Below are 26,811 nucleotides of genomic sequence, written 5' to 3'. Positions count from 1 at the left end.
GCCCGCTGTACAGGTGGGGAAACTGAGGCTGCCCCAGACATCTCCCATCATTGTTATCCAAGAGCCCGGGGTGGGGTGGTGGTGGCTATGTGCTGAGTGAGGTGGTCGGTTAGATGACTGTGACCCCTGGTCCCTGAGGCATCCAGCCTATAACAGGCTACAAGGGTGGAGGCCAACAAGACGACACGCGTTAGATTCAGTAGGTACAGAGAGTTGGGGTTGGGCCCCCCCAGGACGTGGGACAAACTCATCTGACAAAATGGATCAGGAGTGTTTGCTGAGAGCCCGCGATGTGTGGAGCACTATGCTAAGTGCTTGGGAAAGTTTCCCAGATTAAGCACCGGGCCCCTCAGGAAGCTCATCGTGGGTAATGTGGAGCTTTTGTGGATGATGTTGAGGGAATGTGATAGCCGGGAAGGGCTTTGGATCCTGTGTTCCCTGAGGAGCAGAGATTCCCAGGGGCCAGAAGCACCATGAATGACTGCCCATCTCCCCTGTGTCCCACCCCCGGGGTCTCCCATCCGGGTCCAGGTCCAGCCAAGTTCTTTCCCGACGGGCCCGAGGGGTTCCAGGTCTCTCCCCTCACCGAGGCCTACCCCCAGAGCATCAACCTGCGGAGGCCGCACCTCCCCGTCACTGCCACCACCCGTGTCCCGGAAAGGTTTTCCGGGGAGACCTCCGCTCCGCATCCCACCTCGACCGCAGCTGGGGCCCTTGGAAGCCCAAGCAGGATTCCTGGTGAGGCTGTGGCCAGAACTTCCAGCCAGCCAGGTAATCCACAGGACTCAAGTGCCCAGCCCGCAGGGAGTTCAGGGGCTCTGGTGTGTGTGTGTGTCTCGGGGGGAACCGACCCAGGGGATGGGGGTCATGGCCTGGGGTTGCTGGCTCAAAGTCCCTCAAGTCTTGAGCTGCGTACTACCCGGGGAAGCAGCAGTAGAGCCGCAGGAGTAGACGTGGGGATCAGGAGGCCCGTTTTACAGATGGGAAAACCGAGGCCTGAGCGGCCCACTCGACATTGGGCACCCTAGGGCTGGCTGCGGAGGGAGAGTCGGGCCCCTCAAAATGGGCCGCGATCCCCCAGGAAGGGAAGGTGCTGACCCTCTCGCCCTTGAATGGCTCTCACTTCTTTGCTTTCCCTTTCCAGGGAGTTCCGTCAAGTCCTGGAATGCCAGTTCCATGAAGACAGTGGGCACCTCGTTAACGTCAGGTCAGAGGTCATTTCTCCCCATCCCCAGCAGGACTCCGAATCCACCTTTCCCTACCTCCAACCCTTCCCTTCTTCTTCCAACACCTGGTCCGAAGGGATTATTATTATTATTATGATCATCATCATCATTGTTATTGTTGTGGTTGTTTCAGTTCAGTGCTTATTTTGCGCCAAGGGGGGAGAAGCAGCATGGCCTAGTGGTTAAAGCACGGGTCTGGGAGTGAGAAGGACCTGGGTTCTAATCCTAGTTCAGCCACTTGTCTGCTGTGTGACCTTGGGCAAGTGACTTCACTTCTCTGGGCCTCAGCTGCTTCATCTGTAAAATGAAGATTAAGACAGTGAGCTACATATGGGACAGGGACTACGTCCAACTTAGAACAGTGACTGGCACATAGTAAGCCCTTAACAAATACCATTAAAAAACTGTACTAACTGCTAGGGAATATTCAAGATAATCAATTCAGGCAAGGTCCCAAGTGACCCATGTGGGGCTAATAAAGCAACTAGAAGGGAGAACTGGTATTTCATCCCCATTTTAGAGGTAAGGAAACTGAGGCTCCTGCCCAGCCGCGCAGCACTTATGTCCATATCTGTCATTTATTTGTTTACGTTCACATCTGCCTCCCCAGGCAATGTGTCTGTTTACTGTTCTATGATACTCTCCCAAGCTCTTAGTACAGTGTTCTGCATACAGTGAGCACTCAGTAAATACAATTGAATGAATGAATGAGGGGCCGCCACGTGGAGAGGGGGACCGGGAAGCCAGTTGGTTAGAGAGCATGTGGAGGAGGGAGAGAGAATCCGGGCGGCTCAGGCTCAGAGGTTCACTGTTCTGCACCTCCCCCTCTTCTCCATCCCAACAGAGAAAAGTTCTTCAGTCACCAGATCCGTGGCAGCTGTGGAGTTTGGAATGGCCAGGGGCCTCAAGAGCAGTGAAAGGTGAGCGCATGTCTCGGTTCCCTCCTGCTTCTGTATCCCTCTCTGGTGCCTTTGGCCAGTCCCGGACTGCCCCCCTTTCCCCTTCTCCCACCCTGAGAAGCAGCATGACGTAGAGGGAGTCAGAAGATCATGGTTTCTCATCCCAGCTCTGTTGCTTGTCTGCTGTGTGACCTTGGGTTCTCTGGGCCTCAGTTACCTCAGCTGCAAAATGGGGATTGAGACTTGGGAGCCCCACATGGGACAAGGGACTGTGTCCAACCAGATCTGCTTGTATCCACCTCAGCGCTTAGTACAGTGCCTGGCACATAGTAAGCACTTAACAAATACCATTATTATTATTATTATTATTAGGGGACTCCCAGCAGGCATGTTAATTTATTTCAGGACTCTGTTGGGGGCACATACCTCCCCAGGGTCCACAGCCCCCAGACCAGGGTGATAATAATAATAAGAATAATTGTGGTATTTGTTAAGCATTTGTTATATGCCAGGCACTGTACTAAATGCTGGGGTAGATACAAGCTCATCAGGCCGGACACAGTCCATGTCCCGCATGGCGCTCACAGTCTTAATTCCCACTTTACCGATGAGGTAACTGAGTCCCAGAGAAGCGAAGGGACTTGCCTAAGGTCACATAGCAGATAAGTGGCGGAGCTGGGATTAGAACCCAGGTCCTTCTGACTTCCAGGACCAGGCTGTCTCTGCTGAGGGCTGGTGGGGGTGTCCCTCTGGGTGGGATGAGGGCTGGCGGGGGTATTTTGGGGGCAGGGCAATGGTGGGGCTGGAGCCCCCCTAATAATAATGATGATGGTATTTGTTAATCGCTTACTATGTTCCAGGTACTGTACTAAGCACTGGGATGGATACAAGCAATTCAGGTTGGGCAAAATCACTGTCCCTCGTGGGGCTTGCCGTCTGAATCCCCATTTTCCAGATGAGGGAACTGAGGCCCAGAGAAGTGAAGTGATGTGCCCGAGGTCACACAGCAGACATGTGGCGGAGCCAGGATTAGAACCCAGCTCCTTCTGACTCCCGTGCTCTATCCACTAGGCCAGGCTGCTTCTCTGAAACACTCTGAGTACAGTGCTCTGCACACAGTAAGCGCTCGGTAAATACCACTGAATGAAGAGTACTCTCCCAAGCGCTCAGTATGGTGCTCCGCACCCAGTAAGCGCTCACTAAATCCAACGGAGTGACTGACTGACCGACTGACTTCATTGGCATGGCTTGTGTCCCGTTCAGCTCGGCGGACAACCAGATGGGCCCGACTCCCGGGTCTCCTTCCCCCGTGATGGCAGCCCCCCGGCCAGGCGAACGGAGGCGGGAGCTTGTGCGGTCCCAGACCCTGCCCCGCACCTCGGGGACCCAGGCCCGCAGAGCCCTCTTCGAGAAGCTGGAGCAAGACACCGGCAAGTACGATCTGCACGCCACCCCACCGTCCCCCCATTCATTCATTCAATCGTATTTATTGAGCGCTTACTGTGTGCAGAGCACTGTACTAAGCACTTGGGAAGTACAAGTTGGCAACATAGAGACGGTCCCTACCCAACAACGGGCTCACAGTCTAGAAGGGGGAGACAGACAACAAAATAAAACGTGGACAATTGTCAAGTCATCAGAATAAATAGAAATAAAGCTAGATGCACATCATTAACAAAATAAATAGAATAGTAAATATATACAAGTAAAATAAATAGAGTAATATCCCCTCCCAGACCCGGTCCCCCCGCTCCCTGGACCATCAGCTCACCCCCCTTCTTCGCCCAAAACAAAAATAGCCCCAGAATCCCAAATGATCCATCAGCTACTCAAGCTCTTTGTGGGCAGGGAATGTCTCTGTTTATTATTGTATAATAATAATAATAATGGTATTTGATAAGCGCTTACTATGTGCAAAGCACTGTTCTAAGCGCTGGGGAGGATACAAGGTGATCAGATTGTCCCACATGGGGCTCACAGTCTTCTTCCCCATTTTGCAGATGAGGTAACTGAGGCCCAGAGAAGTTAAGTGACTTGTCCAAAGTCACACAGCTGACAATCTGCAGAGCAGGGATTTGAACCCATGGCCTCTGACTCCCAAGCCCGGACTCTTTCCATTGAGCCACGCTGCTTGTATTCTACTCTTCCAAGCGCTTAGCATGGCACTCTGCACTTAGTAAGTGCTCAATAAATAAGATCGAATGAATTAATTTGTTCAGCACCAAGAGTAAAGGCCTGGACCAAATGCTGGGGAGAGGACACCAGGAGTCGGAGACACAGCGCCTGCCCTCAAGGAGCTCCCACTCGAATGGATCTCCCGCCCCCCACCCCCGACCATTTTTATTTTATTTTGTGGTACTTGTTAAGCGCTTACTGTGTGTCAAACACTATTCTAAGCGCTCGGGTGGAGACAGGTTAATCAGGTTGGACCCAATCCCTGTCCCACATGGGGCTCACATTCTAAGCAGGAGGGAGACTGGGTATTGAATCCCCATTTTACAGATGGGGGAACTGAGGAACTGAAGGGTGAAGTGTCACCCGGCAGATACGTGGTGGAGCCAGGATTAGAACCCAGGTCTTCCAGCTCCCGGCCCAGGCTCTTTTCCAGTTGTTAGTGCTGCTTCGTGTGGTCTCGTGAGCCCCTGGCCCCTTGTTCCGTCCCACCCCCACCCAAAGCAGCTCCCATTTTCTCGTTCCAGGGGGAAAGGAGAGTCGAGGGCGAAGCTAAAGCGATCCCAGAGCTTTGGGGTGGCCAGCGCCAGCAGCATCAAGCAAATCCTGCTAGATTGGTGCCGTTCCAAGACTGTCGGCTACCAGGTGGGTCCAGCCTACTCTTGTTGTGGGCAGAAAATGTGTCTGTTTGTTGTTGCATTACACTCTCCAAGCGCTTAGTACAGTGCTCTGCATGTGGTAAGCACTCCCAGCCCCACAGTGCTTCAGTACATAGCTGTTATTTATTTATTTATTTATTCATTCATTCAATTGTATTGAGCGCTTACTGTGTGCAGAGCACTGTACTAAGTGCTTGGAAAGTACAATTCACCAATAGAGACAATCCTTTCTTTATTTGTTAAGCGTTTACTATATGCCAAGCAGTTTTCTAAGCACTGGGGTAGATGCAGGGTAACCAGGTTGGACACAGTCCCTGTCCCACTTGGAGCTCACAGTTTTAATCCCCATTTTACAGTTGAGGTAACTGAGGGTCAGAGAAGTGAAGCAACTTGCCCAAGGTCACACAGCAGACAAGTGGCGGAGCCGGAATCAATCAATCAATCAATCAATCAATCAATTGTATTTATTGAGCGCTTACTGTGTGCAGAGCACTGTACTAAGCGCTTGGGAAGTACAAGCTGGCAACATATAGAGACAGTCCCTACCCAACAGTGGGTTCACAGTCTAGAAGGGGGAGACAGAGAACAAAACGAAACATACTAACAAAATAAAATAAAATAAAATAAAATAAAATCAGAACTGACTCCCTAGCCCATGCTCTATCCATTAGGGCATACTGTCTCATAGTAATAGCCATGAAATGAGGTGGGGGCAATGTATGGAAATTATGAGGTCAGGCTCTGATTTGGGGATCACGAGAACATCTGTCTCCCCCGCCCCACCTGGATTGTAATCTCACTGTGGGCAGGGAATGTGTCTGTTTGTTGTTGTATTATACTCTCCCAAGCACTTAGTACAATGCTCTGCACACAGTAAATGCTCCCAGCCCCATAGCACTTATGTACAGATATGTAATTTATTTATATTAATGTCTGTCTCCCTCCGCCCTAGACTGTAAGCTTGTTGTGGGCAGGGAATGCATCTGTTTGCTGTGGCATTATACTCTCCCAAGTGCTTAGTATAGTGCTCTGCACACAGTAAGCGCTCCCAGACTCACAGCACTTATATCCACATCTATAATTTATTTATTTATTTATATTAATGTCTTTCTGAGTACCAAGCAGCCCAACTACCATCCAAACCCTCAATTCTCATCTGCCACCTCTACCTCTTGCTTACATTTATTTCTGTCCTCTCTCAGCCCCTGTGTATGCACGCTGAATCTCATTTTCTTTTTTTCTAGGATTTTTTAAGCACTTACTATGCCAGGCACGGTATTAAGCCCTGGGGTAGACAAAAGCTAATCAGATTGGACACAGTCCATGTCCCACGTAGGGCTCACAGCCTTCAGCCCCATTTTACAGATGAATTCACTTTTCTGTGCCTCAGTTATTAAAACCATGAGCCCCACGATTCGCCGGTATTCACCCCAGCAATTAGTACCATGCCTGGCACATAGTAAGCACTCAACAAATACCACAATTTTATTTTATGAGGTAGCTGAGGCACAGAGCAGTGAAGTGATTTGCCCAAGGTCACACAGCAGACAAGTGGCAGAATCAGGATTAGGACTCAGGTCATTCTGATGCCCAGGCTCTAGCCACTAGGCTACGCTGCTTCTCTGGAGAAAAGACAAAAATCTGACCATGTCATGACCTAAAAGAGCCCAGTTAATAGTAGCAAATACTTGGGGTTTAATGACCATATTCTGTTTGAAGGCTAGGAGCGTTTAGTCCATTGCACACAGAAGATGTTCAGTAAATTCCCTCATTCCTCCTAAAGGATATATTGCATACCAGGTAGACAACCACCAGCCCCAAGAGCTGTATTTTTAGAGGAGGAGAAGGCCAAAGCGGGTAGGCAGCTCTTGATTTGTGGCCGAAGTGGAGGTTCAAGATATATCGACTCACTAAGTAAATTGTTGCGGAGTTGATGGCTAGGGACCGTTTTTGCAATGTAAAATCTAGGCGTGAATTCCACTAGTCAGTTGGATTGTCCTGGAATGGAAGCTTTTACTTTGACAGCTTGAAATCCAGAAAGCGAAGCACCATGGAAGCGGCGAAGCCTAGTGGCTACAGCCCGGGCCTGGGAGTCAGTAAGACCTGGGTTCTAATCCTGCCTCTGCCACTTGTCTGCTGTGTGACCTTGGGCAAGTGACTTTCTCTGGGCCTCAGTGACCTCTGCTGTAGAATGGGGATTAAGATTGTGAGCCCTGTGTGGGACGGGGACAGCATCCAACCCGGTTTGCTTGTTTCCACCCCAGAGCTTAGAAGAGTGTCTGGGATACAGTAAGTGCTTAACAAATGCCACAATTATTATTATTAAGTGAAAAAGACTGAAGAGGCCCTCTCTTTCCAAGGGGCAGTGATTTTTTTTGGAAGTGGAGTTATGATGTTCTCTTTGAGGTTAAATTCTGAAAAAAGGTGTGAAATGGAGGGCCCCAAGAGAAAAGTACCTTCTTGGTAGTGATAGCATTTATTAAGTATGAGAGGAGCATGGTATAGTGGATAGAGCATGGGCCTTGGGAATCAGAAGGATATGGGTTCCAATTCGGGCTCCACCACGTGTCTATTGTGTGATCTTGGGCAAGTCACTTCACTTCTCTGTCCCTCAGTTACTTCATCTGTAAAGTGGAACTGTGAGCCCCACATGGGACAGGGACCATGTCCAACTTGATTTGCTCATATCCACCTCTGCGCTTAGTACAGTGTCTGGCACATAATAAGCACCTAACAAATACCATCATTATTATATTCTGTGTGCAAAGCATTGTACTAACTAGACTTGTAAGTTCCTTGTGGGTAGGGATCGATTCTTCCCACTGTATTGGACTCTCCAAGGGTTTAGCGCAGTGCTCTGCATCCAGTAAATGCTCAATAAACACCACTGATGGATTGCTTGATACGAAGCACAGAGAACTAAATACCCAGGTGAGAATTAGACTCAGTCCCTAGCCTACCAGGGGACTCTATCTGTCTCAGGGATCAGAACTAAAAATTTATTACCCTACAAAAATGCAGTCGCTCGCACAGCCTATGCTGCCCAGCGAACCAAATAAATACAGGAAAATTCCTCACCCTCCTTCAATTCTTATCGGCTCCAGGCTTGTAGGTAACAGGCTATTTGAGCTTGAGGGTGGGATTTTCCCAGCAGTCCTGATTTGTGGATTCACCCCAAGCCTATAAGACGGTTGTTATACCGTTGTGGGGAGAGTTTATCTCTATTTGTTGCTGAATTGGACTTCCCAAGCGTTTAGTACAGTGTTCTGCACACAGTAAGTGTTCAATAAATATGATTGAATGAATGGTGTTACATGTAGGAGGCTCATTATGGGCAGGGAACGTGTCTCCTAATTCTGTTGTATTGTACTCTCCCAAGTGCTTAGTTTCATGCTGTGCACATTGTAAGCACTCAGTAAATACCATTGATTGATTGATGTAGTAGTAGCCATATTTATTGAATGCTCATTTGATTTGGGACACTTTTCTAGATTGCAGGGTCCTTGTGGGCTGGGATCGCGTTTACCTATTACTTCTAGAGGCCTCCCCTGACTAAGCCCTCCTTTCCTCTTCTCCCACTCCCTTTTCTCATGAGAGAAGCAGCATGGCTTAGTGGAAAGAGCATGGTCTTGGGTGTCAGAGGTCATAGGTTCTAATCCCAGCTCCACCACTTATCACCTGTGTGACTTTGAGCAAGTCACTTAACTTCTCTGTGCCTCAGTTCCCTCATCTGTAAAATGGGGATTCAGACTGTGAGCCCCACATGGGACAACCAGATTGCCTTGTCTCTTCCCTAGTGCTTAGAACAGTGCTTGGCACATAGTAAGTGCTTAACAAATACCATTATTATTATTGAGTCATCCTGACTTGCTCCCTTTATTCATCCCCCTTCCCAGCCCCATTACACTTAGGTATGTATTTGTACTTTATTTACACTAATGTCCATCTCCCTCTCTAAACCATAAGCTCTCCGTGGACAGGGAATGCGTCTGTTTATTGTTATATTGTACTCTCAAATGCTTAGTACAGTGTTCTGCACACAGTAAGTGCTCAATAAATACCATCGACTGATTGACTGAAAAGGTTAAGGTCTTCTGGTTCGCTCCAGTTCTGAATAAAATCCTTGGCTTAGGGAGTGTGAAGCAGATAACCGGATACTCTTGGATAAAAGCCTTCTGACTGGAGGTGGTTAATTCCTCTCATGGTTTGGATGTATTGATAAGGGAATCAAAAGATTAGCAGGTTGCAGAGTCTTCAGAGAATCATCAGTCTATCATCAGTGTGTGCTGAGCATCTCCTGAGGGCAGAGCACTGTACTGAGTGTCTGCTGCGAACTGGGGACTGTGCTGAACACCCTCTCAGGGTTGCACCTGGAGAGTTTCCGTCCTCTACCAGTCTTGACTATGGGAGAGGGAGTCAAGCAGAGGCCTGTCCATTCCATTCCTAACCTGGGCAGTGGTTAGCGAGTGGAAGGCAATCTGCTACAAGTCAAAACCGACCTGTGCTGGGCAGTAGCGGCCTGGGAGAGAGTTGAGGGCGGAGACTCAAGTTGACTGCGCGGAAGGAGACAATGGTAAACCACTTCTGTATTTTTACCAAGAAAACTCTGTGGATATACTACCACAACGATTGCAGTTGGAAAGGGGGGCATTCTGGGAGAGATGTGTCCACAGAGTCGCTATGGGTCGGAGGCAACTCGACGGCATAAGACAAGTGAGCAGAACACTGCACTTGGTGTCAACTGTTGGCAGAGTGGGTATGCTTGGGAGAGTACAATAAAAAAGGTCATTCCGGCCCTGGAGGGGTTTGCAATCTAATGGGAGGAGAGGAGAAAGCAGAGTTGCGGGACGCTCTCCACTCCCAGCTCTGACGCTCCACTCGGTCTTCCCCTCAGCACGTCGATCTCCAGAACTTCTCCTCCAGCTGGAGTGACGGGATGGCGTTCTGTGCCCTTGTGCACTCATTTTTCCCGGAAGCGTTTGACTACAACTCCCTCAACCCTGGCAACCGACAGAAGAACTTCGAGCTGGCTTTCACCGCGGCAGAGTGAGTACCAGGCTCGTCGCAAGAGCGCAGTGGCCATTGATCGCTTAACTGATCCATCGGCTGACTGATTCGTTGATTGATTGACTGATTGATAACTTTTTTATGGTGTTGTTTAAGTGGCTTACTATGTGTCAAACCCTGTTCTGAAGGCTGGGGTTAATTAGATTGGACACAGTCCCTGTTCCACACTCCAGATTGTAAACTCAATGTGGGAAGGAAAAATCAGTGTTCATTGTTTATGATACTTTCCCAAGCACTTAGTACACTACTTTACATGCAGTAAGTACTCAAAAAATATGATTGAATGAATGAATGAATGGGGCTCACAGTCTAAGAAAGAGGGAGGGCAGGAGAACTGAGGCACAGAGAAGTTAAATGACTTGCTCAAAGTCTCACAGAAAGTTGTGGCAGAGCCGAGATTAGAACCCAGGTTATCTTTTATCCATCCTGGTGTTTAGCCCATAAGTACTTAATAAGGATTGTTATTATTATTATTATTATTGGGACATGGGTCCCGTCAGAGGAGCTGACATTTCCTACTTGTTGTAGCTTTAATATAATAATAATAATAATAATAATAATAATAATGGTATTTGTTAAGCACTTACTGTGTGTCAAGCACTGTTTTAAGGGCCGGGGTAGATCCAAGCTAATCAGGTTGGACCCAGTCCCTGTCCCACAGTCTTAATCCCCATTTTACAGATGAAGTAATTGAGGCCCAGAGAAGCAAAGTGACCCACCCACGTCATCCAGTGGACCAGTGGCGGAGCCAGGATTAGAACGCAGATTCCGAGGCCCATGCTCTAACTACTAGGCCATGGTTTTCATTCCAAAGTGGCTTGTTCTTCTGGAATGGGGATCCTAATATAGTGTACATTTTAGGATTCCTGTGAGAAGCAAATCTTTCGCATGGGCCTATCAGACAGACCCCTGGGGGTGGGGGTTAAGAATATGCCTCAGCAGGTTTGCAGAACAGAATCACTCTGCAGTGAAATCACCCCTGAGGGTAAATTTTACCGATGTGGCAGATGACCAGTGTTTGGTGTCACGTGCGGAAAATTCCTTAGACGTTCCCCCCTACTCTCCCCCCAAAGAAATTCTATTTCCTGAGATTTGGGAAAACCCAGTCATATGCCCAGAAAAGATGGTGGATAATCTTTAAATCAATCAACGGAGCAGACTCCCCGTGATTTTTCACAGCCTATTAGATCTTAAAATATTCTAGCTGGAGGGGATGTCTTGTGCTCTTTCACCTCTGAGGACCCAGGCTTCCAGCCCTCCCGGTTGCTTCATAACAGCAGAGAGCTTCAAGTGAACTGATAATAAGGAGTGATGTCACTCTCAGAAAATGACTTTGTTTAAACCCAGGTTTAACCCACGCTTGCAAATTCAGAGCTGATCGCCAATGGGTTGAGTAAGTTCTTCGTGCAGAATTAGGATGAAAACAAGATCCAGCGGTGATGATATCTCAGTCCCCACTAATAATTGTGGTATTTGTTAAGTGCTTTGTTACATGCTAAGTACCCATGATAGAGAATAATTATGGCATTTCTTAAGCGCTTTGGATGTGTCAAGCTCTGTCCTAAGTACTGGGGTAGATGCAAGACCATCAGTTCAGATACAGTCCCTGTCTCACATGGTCTAAATAGGAGGGAGAACTGTTACTAAATCGCCATTTTACAGAGGAGGAAGCCAGGGCACAGAGAAGTTAAGCGACTTGCTTGAGGTCACACAGCAGGCAAAGGGCGGAGCCGGGATCAGAACCTCCGACTCTGAGGCTTTGGGCCTTTTCCACTAGTCCCCTTTGGAGTATAAGTCCCCTCTGGTGATGATTTAGCAATTTTGGTTAATGGCCCTCTTAGGCTCTCCTAGATGAAATGGAGCATTTAGTGAATGTTTGCTCAGCCATCCCATCTAGTCTTAGCAGGGGGGACTCGCTTTTATTAGACACACCGTCAGTTTCAGCCACTGCCATTATTTGGGGCTCCATTCCCTGAAAATAGTGTTTATTTTGTGGAATAAACACAGAAGGCTCACAGATAAACTGTTACTTTCACACTTCACACACACACACACACACACACACACACACACACACACTCTCTCTCTCTCTCTCTCTCTCTCTCTCTCTCTCTCTCTCTCTCTCTCTCTCTCTCTCTCTCTCTCTCTCCCTCCCCCCCCCATCCCCCTCCCTCCATCATGGGTTTAGTAGAGAGCCCCTTGAAAGAGAGGTTCACAGCACCCGGTGACATCTACGACCAGAGAAATGTAGAAAGAGCCACCCCACAAGGCTCACCCGAGTGGGTTGTCATAGAAACAAAGGACGGTAGGGCAGGAAGGAATCCACAGGGGTCATCTGCGCCAGCCCCCTGCCTCCAGATGCGTGGTCGTGGAAATGGATGAACCATTCAGGGAGGGCAGGGAATGGGGGCGGTGGTTCCTGGGATTTTGGCTAGGGCTAACGGCCTGGATTTTTGCCAGTCACCCTTCTCGAAAATCGGGTTTCTAAGAGCGATGAGAAGGCAGTGTCCTAACAGGCTGTTTTGAGAGCCCCCTTTTCGCTCTTGCTTTCAAGTGTCGTCATTTTCCGTTCTATCCTACTGTATTTTCATTTCCCGGCTGTTGCACACACACTTTATCAAAGGGCCTTTGCACATAATTAAGATGACAGCTCATCTAAAACAGCCCGAAGGAGAGAGCTTTTAAAATACACAAGAAGTCCAAACAACCCAACAGACATTTTAGAAGCCCAAGCTGAAATCCAATGAGAGCACATTTTGCCTTTCCAAGGCATGGTGGTAAAAGGCCTCTTTGGACTATCCAGTTGTTTCTTATAATAATAATAATACTAATAATATTAACTATGGTATTTGCTAAGCGCTTACTATGTGCCAAGCACTTTTCTAAGCACTGAGGTCCCTGTCCCACGTGGGGATCACCGTCTTAATCCCCATTTTACAGATGAGGGAAGGCCCAGAGAAGTGAAGTGACTTGGCCAAGGTCACACAGTAGACAAGAGGCAGAGCTGGGACGAGAACCCAGGTCCTTCTGACGCCCAGGCCCGGGCTCTAATAATAATAATAATAATTATGGTATTTGTTAAGTGCTTACTATGTGCCAAGCACTGTTTTAAGCAATGGTGTAGATACAAGGTAATCAGTTGGTCCCATGTGGGGCTCACAGTCTTAATCCCCACTTTACAGATGAGGCAACTGAGGCACAGAGAAGTTGAGTGGCTTGCTCAAGGTAACAAAACAGGCAAGTGGTGGAGCCGGGATCAGAACCCACATCCTCTGACTCCCAAGCCCGGGCTCTACCCACTAGACCACGCTGCCTCTAACGGAGGAGGCGGCTCAGTAAAATCTCACGCCTGTACAATGTGAAGTCGGGCTTTAAGGATCTGCGTCGATGACCCTCGCGGCTTCGCCTCTTTCCTCCGTTCTCAGAGAACTCGGAGTTTATTTCCTACTCCGTCAGACTGATTAGATGTCAAGTTTTCCCAGCTGCAGAACTCAGCTGACTGAGCTCCCAGGACTTCAACCAGATGTTTCTTCTATCTCTCTCAGACCAACGGGAACATCATAGGGGCTCTTTCCCTCTCTCTTCCTTCCCAAGAGTAAACACCAGGAACAAAACTTGGCCCTAAGTCAGGGTTGACAGAGCTTAATCCTGGCTCACGAAGAACAGATGGCTGAATATGGGGAGATGGGCTTGGCCATGGTTCACTCCAGTTCTTCTTCTGCTGGAGTTCCTTGGGGCTTTAGTTTGGGGAATAATAATAATAATTATTATTATTATTATGGCATTCATTAAACAGTTACTATGTGCCAGGCACTGTACTAAGCACTGGGGTAGATATACATACTAATTGGGTTGGACACAGTTCCTGTCCCACGTGGGGCTCACAGTCTCAATCCCAATTCAAAGATTGAATCACAGTTCAATCTTTTAGACTGTGAACCCACTGTTGGGTAGGGACTGTCTCTATATGTTGCCAATTTGTACTTCCCAAGCGCTTAGTACAGTGCTCTGCACATAGTAAGCGCTCAATAAATACGATTGATGATGATGAATCCCCACTTTACAGATGAGGGAACTGAGGCCCAGAGAAGTTAATCGACTTGCCCAAGGTCACGCAGCAGACAAGTGGCAGCAGCATAGCCTAGTGGATAGATCATGGGCCTGGGATTCGGAAGGTCATGAGTTCTAATCCTGACTCCGCCACTAGTCTGCTGTATGGCCTTGGGCAAATCACTTCACTTTGCTGGGCCTCAGTTACCTCATCTGTAAGATGGGGATTGAGGTTGTGAGCCCCGCATGAGAAAGGGACTGTGCCTGTGAAAGGGTTTGTGCCCAACATGATTTGTGTGTATCTACCTCAGTGCTTAGGACAGTGCCTGGCACATAGAAAATGCTTAGCAAATACCCCAGTTATTACTATTATTATTGCAGCAGGCTAGTGGCAGAAATTCCAAGTGAGGTTGTAAAACCTAATCTCTTTATTTGGCGGTCAGTCTGACCCCTATGTAAGAGGGGGGAGTTGGAGGCCCAGGACCACTGAGAATCTTAAGTACTGCATTAAATGCTAGGGGCAGATATAGGATTGTATTAATACTGGTACTCGTTAAGTGATTACCAAGTGCCAAGCCCTGTTCTAAGCACTGGGCTAGATACGAGTTAATCAGGTTGGACACAGCCCCTGCCTCACAAGGGGCTCACACTCTTAATCCCCATTTTACAGATGAGGTAACTGAGGCACAGAGAAGTAAAGTGACTTGCACAAGGTCACACAGCTGGCAAGTGGTGGAGCTGGGATTAGAACCCAGGTCCTCCTGACTCTCAGGCCCGTGCTCTATCTACAAAGCCATGCTGCTTCTTGAGCAAATTGTGGTATTTGTTAAGCGCTTACTATGTGCCAGCCGCTGTAGTAAGTGCCGGGGTGGATATGAGCAAATCGGGTTAGAAACAGTCTGTGTCCCACATGGGGCTCACAGTTTTGTGCCTTCGCACGGACTCTCCTTTCTCCACACATCTCTGAGTCTTCCCTGTGCCTTCCGCCCCATGGAGGAAAGATTTTCAGAGAGAGGATTATGTTCAAGCAAATTTGACATTTTCCTCATGACACCATGACCCAACTGACTTTTACCCTTGGCATTTGTGGCTTTCCAAAATGAGTCTTTTCATTCAATCATATTTATTGAGCCCATACCACGTGCAAAGCACTGTACTACGCACTTGGGAGAGTAAAATACAACAACAAAATAGACCTATTCCCTGCCCACAACGAACTCACAGCCTAGAGGGGGAGATGGACTCTAATATGCATTAATAAAAATAAATAAATAAATGACAGATATGCACACAAGTAGTGTGGGGCTGGGAGCAAGTCAGGGCACGACGCAGAAGGGAATAGGAGAAGAGGAGAGGAGGGCTTAGTCAGGGAAGGCTTCTTGGAGGAAATGTGCCTTCAATGAGGCTTGGAAGGGGGAGAGAGCAGTTATCTGTCCAATAAAAGGAGGGAGGGCATTCCAGGGAGTCATTTCCAGCCCTGGCCTTTCTAGCCCTCAGACTGGAGCAGGAGGGTACAGATGACTGGATTCTGCTCACAGATTGCCACCCTCCAAGCTCTTTCTGATGACCTTCTCTGGGATAAAATTATGTGCCTGCTGGAGGGGTGCCAAGAGCCACTTTCCACCTCCCCCTCTGCCGTTGAACAAAGAGATCCTCCAGTTCTCGCTAGACTGGAAGGTTGTTGTGAGCAGGGACGTGTCTATCATATTGTTCCAGTGCTTAGAATAGTGTTTGGCACATGGTAAGTACTTAACAAATGACATTATTATTATTATTATATTTTTCTAGTGGACTCTCCTGCACGCTTAGTACAGTGCTCTGCACACAATAACTACCTATTATACTGTATTCCCTGAAGCACTTAGGACTGTTCTCTACACACAGTAACTGCTCAATAAATATGACTGTTGATACTACTTATGCTATTGTGTTATACTCTCCCCAGCCTTTAATACAGTGCTCTGCACACAATAAGTGCTCAATAAATACGATTGATGCTACTACCTATTCTATTGTACTTTATTCTCCCAAGCACTTAGTACAGTGCTCTGCACATAGGAAGCACAGGTAACACTCAATAAATACTATTTATTGACTGGCGGACATGCATTTGATGTTCAATCTTCTGATATTTCCTCTTGGCATCCACTACTGGTGTGTGTGTGTGTACCTGATCTGGGCGAGACTGTGGATTGCCTAGCCTAGTGCTCTGCACATAGTAAGCACTCCCCATTAATTGATAAACTGATTGACTGTGGACCCTAAATTGGCCATTCCAACCATCCCCATGCCTCCAGAGGTGAATCTCACTATCCGATTCATCTTTAAGGAAGAAAAACAACCCTACGCTATGTCATAATGCCACCACAACAAGCTTAAAACCTAGAGGGAGCTTATGTGTATCTGTGTGTCGCACATAAAGATACAGTCACACACCTACGTATGTATTTACACACACATATGTGTATACAAATACACCGAGGATGGGTGGAGGTACGTAAGTGCTAAGATGAACTTGATTAATTCATCTTTGGCATTTATTGTGTTCTTACTGAATGCAGAGCACTGTACTAAGTACTTGGGAGAATACAATACAATGGAGTAGGTAGTAGCATCAATCGTATTTATTGAGCACTAACTACGTGCAGAGCACTGGGCTAAGTGCTGGGGAGAGGATAATACAATAGAATAAGTAGATTAATTAATCATATTTATTAAGACAATGTGTGCAGAGCACTGTACTTACTAAGTGCTTGGGAGAGTATAATACAGTAGACTAGGTGGACAAGGTCCCTGTCCTCAGGGAGTTTACAGATAATCAATCATTAATCAATCAATCCCTGGTATTTATTGAGAGCTTACTGTTCTTCTTCCACTCCCTTCTCAGTGTGGCATAGTGGAAAGAGCACAGGCTGGGAAGTCGGAGGTCATGGGTTCTAATCCCAGCTCCGCCACCTGTCAGTTGTGTGACTTTGGGCAAGTCCCTTCACTTCTCTGTACTTCAGTTACCTCATCTGTAAAATGGAGTTTAAGACTGTGAGCCCCATGTGGGACAACCCGATTACCTTGCATCTACCCCAGCATTTAGAACAGTGCTTGGCACATAGTAAGTGCTTAAGAAGTACCATCATTATTATTATCATTATTCTGATCACCCTTGCACTTGGATTTGCACTCTTTATTCACCCCTCCCTCAGCCCCAAAGCACTTATGTACATGTCCATAATTTATTTATTTATATTCATGTCTGTCTCCCTTTCTAGACTTTAAGCTAACTGTGGGCAGGGAACATGTTTACCAAATCTATTCTATTGTACTCTCCCAAGCACATACTACAGTGTTCTGCACAAAGCGTGCACCCAATAAATACAATTGACTGATTGTAGAGCACTTTACCTAAGAGCTTGAGAAAATATAGTAATAGAGTTGGTGGCCATGCTGTCTGTCCAAAAGAATTTACAGATTATTCGTTTTGGTTTCTACCCAGCCACTGGAACCATTTTGATTTTTAAGCCAGCAAGAAGTCTGGCCCCAGATTCCTTAATTCATTCAATTGTATTTATTGAGCTCTTATTATATGCAGAGTACTGTACTAAGCGCTTGGAAGAGGACAATAAAACGATAACCAGATAACGAGGCAGGCGTCTCAATTCCACCTCACCATTAGATTTCTGATAGGTGCTCCAGCCTCTGATTCACCACAGCAGGTCACGTTACATTCCATCCATTTACTCCCTGGTGCTAGAAGTCCAAATTACATTTATCGCCAACCCTCTGGAACACACCCTAGATTGTCTCCGGGAGAGAAAAGGGTCACGAAAAGCATTTGGAGAATGAACTGCAAAATAGCTGGATAGAATGGTTGAGGTCCACCAGTTATCCTGAGCATCTAAAAGCTGGCACTTCATTCAGTTGTATTTATTGAGCACTTACTGTGTGCGAAGAACTGTACTAAGCACTTGAATTAGGGAGCACTTACCCAAGCGTGTATGGGAAGGTTCCTTGTGGCCAGGGATTGTGTCTACCAACTCTATTGTATTGTACTCTCCTGAGCGCTCAGTACAATGCTCTGCACACAGTAAGTGCTCAGTAAATACCATCGGCCGATCGATGGAGAGAAACATCTAAACAAACGAATTAAGCGTTAATGATTTGTGGATTTCCAGAGACTGGGAATTTTCAACCATCAAAAAAAATACATGAAACAGTGGGAGGAAGGAAATTGAAATGATCTGACCCAATGTATACATTTCACATGCTTTTTTGACCTCTGACCTTTTTCCTGGAGACAACAAGGCAGTCAAATGGAGGACCCAGTGAAGTTAGACACACTTTGTCAAAATAATCACAGGATGTTAAGGAGAGTAAGTCTTGTTTCAGATGACTTTTGATGTCACTTCAAAAGCCGTGATGCTGAGCTACAAAATGAAGAGTCTCGTATGTTTCTTCTTTGGTCTTTCTTTTTGTTTTTAATGTGGTATTTGTGTAGCATTTATTCTTAGTCAAACACTGTTCTAAACTCTGGGATAGCTACAAGTTAATCTGACTGGGCCCAATCCCTGCTCTGCATACAGTAAGCACTCAATAAAAACTTTTGATTGATTAACTACTCTCCCAAGCACTTAGTACAGTGCTCTGCATACAGTAAATGCTCAATAAATACCACTGAGGGACCGATGGATTGATTGACTGAAGATGGCTTTACAGATTTAGAAAGTGAGGCCCAGAGAGGTGACGGGATTTACCCAAGGTCACACAGCAGGCCAGTGGAAAATCTGGGAGTAGAACCTAGGTCTCCTCAGTCAGTGGTGTTTATTGAGCACTTACTGTGTACAGAGCACTGTATCAAGCTCTTGGGAGAGTACAGTATAACACTACAACAGACACATTCCCTGCCTACAGTGAGCTTACAATCTAGAGGGGAAGACAGATATTAATATAAATAAATAAGTGACAGACATGGACGTAAGCACTGTGGGGGTGGGAGGGGGGATGAATAAAGGGAGCAAGTCAGGGCGACAAAGAAGAGAGTGGGAGAAGAGGAAAGGAGGGCTTTGTCAGGAAAAGCCTCTTGGAGGAGATGGGCCTTCGATATGGCTAGTTTTCCTCTCTGTCCCAACACACGCCCCCTTCTCTCATCTCACATCAAAGTCCCAGTGCTAAGGAACTAAAAGACACAGTCTCTCCCCTCACAGAGCTTACAATCTCCTCATGGGCGTAAAGAAGATTCCCCAAGACGACTTAGAAGAGGGTTTGGGAGAGGCAGTTGGTTAGAGGCCAACCATCATCTTCAATCTCGTAATGGGCAGGGAACGTGTCTGCTAATTCCACTGTACCGCACTCTCCCAAGCGCTTAGTACAGTGCTCTGCACATAGCAAGTGCTCATTAAATATCATTGATTGGTATAGAGGGTCAGGCTGGCGAATCTGACCCACGTCCCCCACTTCATAGATGAGCCAGAAGGCCGTTCCTGACAAGTCGATTTGTGTGTTTTAGGGAGTTTGCTCACTGTGACCGCCTCATCGAAGTGGAAGATATGATGGTGATGGGACACAAACCAGATCCTATGTGCGTCTTCACCTATGTCCAGTCCCTGTACAACCACCTGAGGCGTTTCGAGTGACCGCCGTCCCAGCTGGACGAAAGGGGCACCCTGACAGGACTTTCCCGGAAGTTGTATTTGAAGGCAAAAACAGAGTTCGCACGCTGAGGAGAAAGCACCGCTTCCATCCTGTATTTCTGTTTGCATTCGACCGCGTTACCGATTAAAACTGTTTCTGAGACGAACCTGGAGGTGTTGATCACAGCTTGGGCCCCTTTAAGGAAAGCAGCGCAGTCCTTAAGGAAGGAGCACAGGCCAGGGAGTTGGAGGATCTGGGTTCTAATCTTGACTCTGCCACCCATCAATTGTGTGACCTTGGGCAAGTCACTTCGTTTCTCTGGGCCTCGGTTTCCTCATCTGTAAAATGGGGATTAAAATTCTACTCCCTCCTCCTTAGAATGTAAGCCTTGTGTGGATAGGGATTGTGTCCAACATGATAATCTTGTATTTATCCCAGAGTTTAGAATAGTACATGGCACATAATAAGCGCTTAATAAATATACCATTAAAAAAAAGTTACATAAAGAGGCAGACATTTGTGGTAAATAAGATTCTACTTTAAAACAGGGCAATGAGATATTCCAGAAAGCGGAATTCAAAATCTCCATCCGGTGAGTTGAAATTCATTTGCTTATCGGAGTTGTCTTTATTGCTAAATTCCTTTTTCCTAACTCACGTGATGTTGAAGTTGACAAAATACTGTAGTTCCCTCCCCGCCCTCTGATCTTTCCCAAGGGAGGTGGTTTTAATCAACAGTTTGATAAAAAAGACAGAAGCCTTGGGATGAAACAATTTAATCACTCTTTAGGTCTTGCTGGAAGATGACCTCGGTGTCACCTCGGCTTTTCTTTCCACAAGGAATCTCCAGAAATGTTTTGCTAAGAATAAGCTCATGGAAAATATCCTCTTTGGAAGAAGTGTGGGCCCCTTGTACTGAGCAGAAATTTTTACTTGTGTTTCTCTACAGGGTTTGCTACCAGGTATTTATAAGGAAAAAAAAATGACGATCTGTACTGGTGACCATTTATATAAAAGATGTGTCAAACTTCTTTCCGATTCCAGGTTTTTGTTTAAGGGAGATGGGGGCGCTGGGAGAGTAGGGAGCTGAGATTTATTTTAGAGAAGCAGTGTGGCTTAGTGGAAAGGGCACAGGCTTGGGAGTCAGAGGACGTGGGTTCTAATCCCGGCTCTGCCACTCGTCACTGTGTGAACTTGGGCAAGCCACTTAACTTCTCTGTGCTTCAGTTACCTCCTATGTAAAATGGGGATTAAGACTGTGAGCCCCATGTGGGACAACCTGATTACCTTATATCTACCCCAGTGCTTAGAACAGTGCTTGGCACATAATAAGCGCTTAACAAATACCATCATTATTATTATTATTTTGCAGCTGAGATTTCTTGGGAAGCAGCATGGCCTTTTGGAAAAAGCCCAGGCCTGGGAATCAGAGGACCTGGGTTCTAATCCTGACTCTGCCATTTGCCTGCTCTGTGACGTGGGGCAAATCACTTCACTTCTCTGGGCTTCAGTTCCCTCAATTGCAAAATGGAGATTCAATACCTGCTCTTCCTCCTATTTAGACTGTGAGCCCCACATGGAACTTGATTATCTTGTGTCTAACCCAGCACTTAGTTCAGTGCTTGGCTCATAGTAAGCACTTAGTGAATGCTACGATTACTATTTTTATTATTATTAGTGCAGAACTCTGTACTGATTGCTTAGGGAGAACAGATTAATTCCTGGCCTTGAGGAGCTTACAATTTAATGGTGGGGGAGGACACTGAAAATAGGAGGGAGAATAACTGACCATTTCCAGTGGCTCCATCTCTTCATAATAATAATAATAATAATAATAGTACTTGTTAAGTGTTTACTATATGCCAAGCACTGTTCTAAGCCCTGGGGTAGATACAAGTAAATCAGGTTGGACGCTGTCCCCATCCCATATGGGGCTCACACTCTTAACCCCCATTTTACAGATGAGGTAACTGAGGCCCAGAGAAGTGAAATGACTTGCCCAAGGTCACACAGCAGACATATGGCAGAGCTGGGATTACAAACCAGGTCCTCCTGACTCCTAAGCCCATTCTCTATCCACTAAGCCATGCTTCTTTGATCCAGACCCCTTTATGTGAGAGCAGGAGGCAGAGAGGAGTTTGTTTTTATGGTATTTGTTAAGCTCTTACTGTGTATCAAACATTGTGCTGAGGACTGGGGTACATACTAGTTCATCAGGCCAGATACAGGCTTGCCCCACAAAGGGCTCTCAGTCAAGATGGAGGAAGAAGAGGTATTGAGCCCCCATTTTATAGTTGAGGAAACTGAGGCTAGGAGAAGTGAAGTGATTTGTCCAAGGTCACCTGGCAGGCAATTCTGAGCAGAGGATGTGATTGTTGGGAGGGCTGCTGGAAGATAGCAATCAACTGACCAATTGTATTTATTGAGCTAAGTTTAGTGTATGCAGAGCACTGGACTAAGCGCTTGGGGGAGTACAGTATAACAGAGACACTTTCCCTGCCCACAACGAGCTCATAATCTAAAGGGAGGGAGTAAAATCAATAAATCAATGATACTTTTAAAGTGCTCACTGTGTGCAGAACACTAATTTACTAACTGGGATCCTTACGTGGGACAGGGACCTGGTTAGCTTGTTATCTACCCTAGTGCTCAGAAGAGTGGTTGACACATGGTAAGCACCTAACAAATGCCATAGTACTACTACTACTACTACTACTACTAGTACTAGTACTACTACTACTACTACTACTACTACTACTACCTACTACTACTACTACTAATATGCACTTGGGATAATACAATATAGCAGAGTTGGTAGACCTGTTCCCTCCCCACAAGGAGCTTACAATCTAGAGGAATAGTTTAAGGTCAAGAGAAGGATGAAGGGGTTCATCCAGTGGCTCACATGAAGACCCATGAAGACTCAGGGAAAGTGCCACTGAAACAGAATCGAACCCCAACCTCATCCTGAAGCCCCCACATCCTGAATCCTTTCCCCTGAGAGTTCTAGTTCCCGGCTTTTTTCCACTTGTTCCTGAACGTGTCGTTTCTCTCTTGCAGATTTCTTCATATGACCAAGTTTCTAGCTTCTCAGGCTGAAGGTTTTTCCTACACCTGGGTTTTGTTAAAGTTTATTAAGTTTACCATTTTGGCTGGTTGGTGTCCCTAAAGGGTGTGTTTGGCTGGGGAAAGCTGGATTTTAGTTTTTCTGACCGCTGAGCGTGAAACACTCTTAAGCCGTTCATGAATACGATCTGGCATAAATTTGTTGAAGAACAGAGTGCAAACCAGGTGTTAGAAGCCGTTGCATTTTGGCAATGTGTCAGATGATGAAGAGCAAGCCTGATTTTGTAGCTTTCCAGAAAGAGTTGGTTTGGGCTAACCTAACCCTAATACAGGTAATAATAACCCTACTACTACTACTAAAGGTATTTGTAAAGCACTTACTATGTGCCAAACACTGTACTAAGTGCTATGGTAGATACCAGATAATCAGGTTGGTCTACGTGCCTGCCCTTCCTGGGACTCACTGTCTAAGGGGGAGAGAGAACAACATTTTACCGACAAGGAAACTGAAGCACAGAGAAGTTCAGTGACTTGTCAAAGCATACCCAGCAGGGAAATGTCTGATTAAAAACCCAGGTCTTCTAACTCCCAGGCCTGGGCTCGATCCATTAGGTCGCCTGCTTCTCTAAGCGTGCTTTGTTTTTTTTCTCTTTGGCCTCTAAAGGCAAATAAGGGTGCTGAACCCAGTGGAAATAGCGACATTCTTATTCAAGATCATGTCAGTTCAGTCAATCAGTGACCATACTGAACCATAGCCCAAGGGGCAGATGGGAATTAGAACAAAGGTGAAGGTGACTCACTGCACCTGTTGGATCCCAGAGTCTGAAAAGAACCATTTTATTGGAGGGTGTCAGGCTACACTCCCATAACAACGCTGTCATTGCTGTCAGCACTAACTATTAGCATCCTTATAGAAATCACAAGTCTGTTCTTCTAGAGAGGCAGTGTGGTTTAGTGGAAAGAGCCCGGGCTTGGGAGTCAGAGGGCATGGGTTCTAATCCCGGCTCTGCAGCTTGTCAGCTGTGTGACCTTGGGCAAGTCACTTAACTTCTCTGTGCTTCAGTTACCTCATCTGTAAAATGGGGATGAAGACTGTGAGCCCCACGTGGGACAACCTGATTGGCTTGAATCCACCCCAGCGCTTATAACAGTGCTTGGCACCTAGTAAGTGCTTAACAAATACCAACATTATTATTCTACAGCACACCAGGCTAAGAGGCAGCTCAAAATTTAAAAATACAACCCCCAGCCACCAGTTGAACACTAGCCTTACACCATCTCAAGAGGTCAATTAGATCAATTGATCAATCCATAGATGGTATTAAGTCCCTACTTAGTGCTCAGCACTGTCCTAAACACTTGATAGGATATAACAGGGAAAGACCCATGTTCACAGTCTTCAAGGAGCTTACAATCTAATAGCGGTGGAAATGCACACTGTATGCTTCTTTTGCCCAAAACGATTGCAGATGGAGGTGGGGCATTCTGGGAGAGATGTGTCCTTGGAGTCACTAAGGGTCAGAGATGACTCAATAAAATGACAAAACAATGCTCGTCTGCCTAAATTTTTAGATTTTCACCATCGCGTAGGCTGAAACTGGGGCAGGGTTTTTAGCCATTTACTGCCCCTCTAGACTGCAAGCTTGTTATGGGCAGGGAGTGTTGCTGCTAATTCTGCTGTATCCTACTCTCCCAAGCGTGTATTACAATGCTCTGCGCGTAGTAAGCATTCAATGCCATTGATTGATTGATAATGGCAATCTGATATTTGCAGCCATCCCCAGTATTTTATTGGTTCACAACAACAAAATACAATTTAATGAACTACATCTGGGGTTGACAAAGTGACAACATTTTCCATTTCACAATGTGGAGAAAGAACAGTTTTAAGGATTAACAGATTTAATTTCCAATCCCCCCCAACCCCTCTCAAAATAAAAAAAAGCCCTGCCTCGCAGCTCTTCAGGGTTGTTTATTTTCTGTATTACTCTTCAGCTAGGCATTTTCCCTCAGGGTGCACTGAATTTTACCTCAACCAAGATCCTGTGTTTTTTTTCAAAAGCTGCTCTCTTTAAGATTCCCTTAAAGATAGACCTCAGTTTGTTTCTTTTCTTCTATTACTTTTTAAAGCAGGCTTAACCGGTCTGAAAGCATGTGATTAAAAGAAAATGGGGGGTCTGGAATCAGGCATCACTGGAGTTTCATTCTGGAACATTCCCAGTGGGCCCCAGGATTTAATCACTGTTACCTTTTTTACTCAGGAAAAAAAAATGTTTCCAATATAGAGAAACCTAGGAAAGAGCTTTCTTGATTTTATCTAATCCAGCCTGGAACAATGACCTTTCACGTCTAATGCTGATAGATGCCAAACACTTAGTGAGTCAATCAGGCAGTCAGTGAACATTTATTGAGCAATTATGGTGAGCAGCACACTGTACTAACCACTTGGTAGAGTTCATCATAGAAGATAGGCATGATCCCTGCTTTCAAGGAGCATGTAATCTAGTGGATGGGTTAAAGGGTCAGATGAGTCAGAAACTACTGTTGCGGTTTGAGTGAGGTATCTTAAATCAAAAGCAACCCAGACTGTAATACAGGGGAATGGAGAGAAAGAAAAGAGTAAGGTAAGCAAGGGAATGCTGAGCTCGGGCAAAAATAATAATAATAATTATGTGCCAAGCACTGATCTAAGCATTGGGGTAGATACAAGTCAACGAGTCAGTCAGCTTGGACACAGTCCCTGTCCAATATGGGGCTCACACTCTTAATCCCCATTTATTCATTCAATCATATTTATTGAGCTCTTATTGTGTGCAGAACAATGTACTAAGCACTTGGGAGAGTACATTTTACAGATGAAGTAACTGAGGCCCAGAGAAGCAAAGTGATTTGCCCAAGGTCACACAGCAGATGTGTGGTGGAGTAGGAATTAGAACCCAAGTCCTTTTGACTCCCAGGCCCATGCTTAATCCACTAGGCCTCACTACTTCTCACAGGTAATGATAAAATTTGTTAAGCGCTTACTATGTGCCAAGCACTGTTCTAAGTACTGGTGGGGGGGGGGGGGTACAAGGTAATCAGGTTGTTCCACGTGGGGCTCACAGTCTTAATCCCCATTTTACAGATGAGGTAACTGAGGCCCAGAGAAGTGAAGTGACTTGCCCAAAGCCACACAGCTGACAAGTGGCGGAGCCGGGATTAGAACACATGCCCTCTGGCTCCCAAGCCCAGGCTCTTTCCACTAAACCACGCTGCTTCTCTAGAAGAACAGACTTGTGATTTCTATAAGGATGCTAATAGTGTTGACAGCAATGACAGGTTGTTATGTGAGTGTAGCCTGACACCCTCCAATAAAATTATTCTTCTCAGACTCTGGGAGCCAACAGGTGCAGAGAGTCACCTTCACCTTATGAATGCTTAGTACAGTGTTCTGCACATAGTAAGTGCTCCATAAATACCATTGATGATGATGGTGATGATGATCCCTGCTCTCGAGAGGCTTGCCATCTAGCAGTTACATATGTGGGTTAGAAGATGGTATAAAAACAGAAAGAGACCTGAATGCCATTTTGGATGTCACCAGAATATAAGCTCCTTGTGGAAAGGGGACTCCTCTACCAAGTCTACTGCATCTCCTAAGGACTTGGTACAGTGCTCTGCACAAACAAGTGCTCAATAAATACCTCATATTGATTAATTCATTGACTGATGTTGAGGGGTGGGATGCAACCATCACACTGCCCTTCCAAGTCAATTCTGGGACTCAGATCAAAGCGGAACCCTAGACTGGGTGAGGACCATTGCTCTGACGCATAATGCATCACCCTTCTGCATCACCCTGGCACTTGGATTTGAACCCATTATTCATCCCACTCTCTGCCCTAACAGCACTTATGTCCATATCCATAATTTATTTTAATATCTGTATCCTGCTCTAGACTGTAAACTCCTTCTGGGAATGGGTCTACCAGTTCAATCAATCATATACAACTCTGGTGAATTGCACTCCCCCAAGCATTTAGTACAGTGCACGGCACACAGTAAACACTCA

General features: G+C 46.3%; 1 protein-coding gene across 1 annotated transcript in view; it reads left to right on the top strand.

The window, feature by feature from the left end:
- The window catches only part of SMTNL2 (smoothelin like 2), a 39,569-nt gene extending 19,708 nt beyond the window's left edge, over window positions 1-19,861 (top strand). The window contains exons 3-9 of the mRNA XM_038759888.1: window positions 532-771; window positions 1,145-1,207; window positions 2,071-2,146; window positions 3,389-3,559; window positions 4,825-4,942; window positions 9,851-10,002; window positions 19,571-19,861. Coding sequence (XP_038615816.1) covers window positions 532-771; window positions 1,145-1,207; window positions 2,071-2,146; window positions 3,389-3,559; window positions 4,825-4,942; window positions 9,851-10,002; window positions 19,571-19,697 — 947 coding nt within the window. The 3' untranslated portion in view covers window positions 19,698-19,861. The remainder of the gene's footprint in view (window positions 1-531; window positions 772-1,144; window positions 1,208-2,070; window positions 2,147-3,388; window positions 3,560-4,824; window positions 4,943-9,850; window positions 10,003-19,570) is intronic.
- The last annotated feature ends 6,950 nt before the right edge of the window (window positions 19,862-26,811 follow it).

Source organism: Tachyglossus aculeatus, chromosome 17 (genome assembly GCF_015852505.1).
Source record: "Tachyglossus aculeatus isolate mTacAcu1 chromosome 17, mTacAcu1.pri, whole genome shotgun sequence".
Lineage (NCBI taxonomy): Eukaryota > Metazoa > Chordata > Mammalia > Monotremata > Tachyglossidae > Tachyglossus > Tachyglossus aculeatus.
The sequence above is the reverse complement of the archived record's forward strand: the minus strand, read 5'-3'. Positions and strand labels throughout refer to the sequence as shown.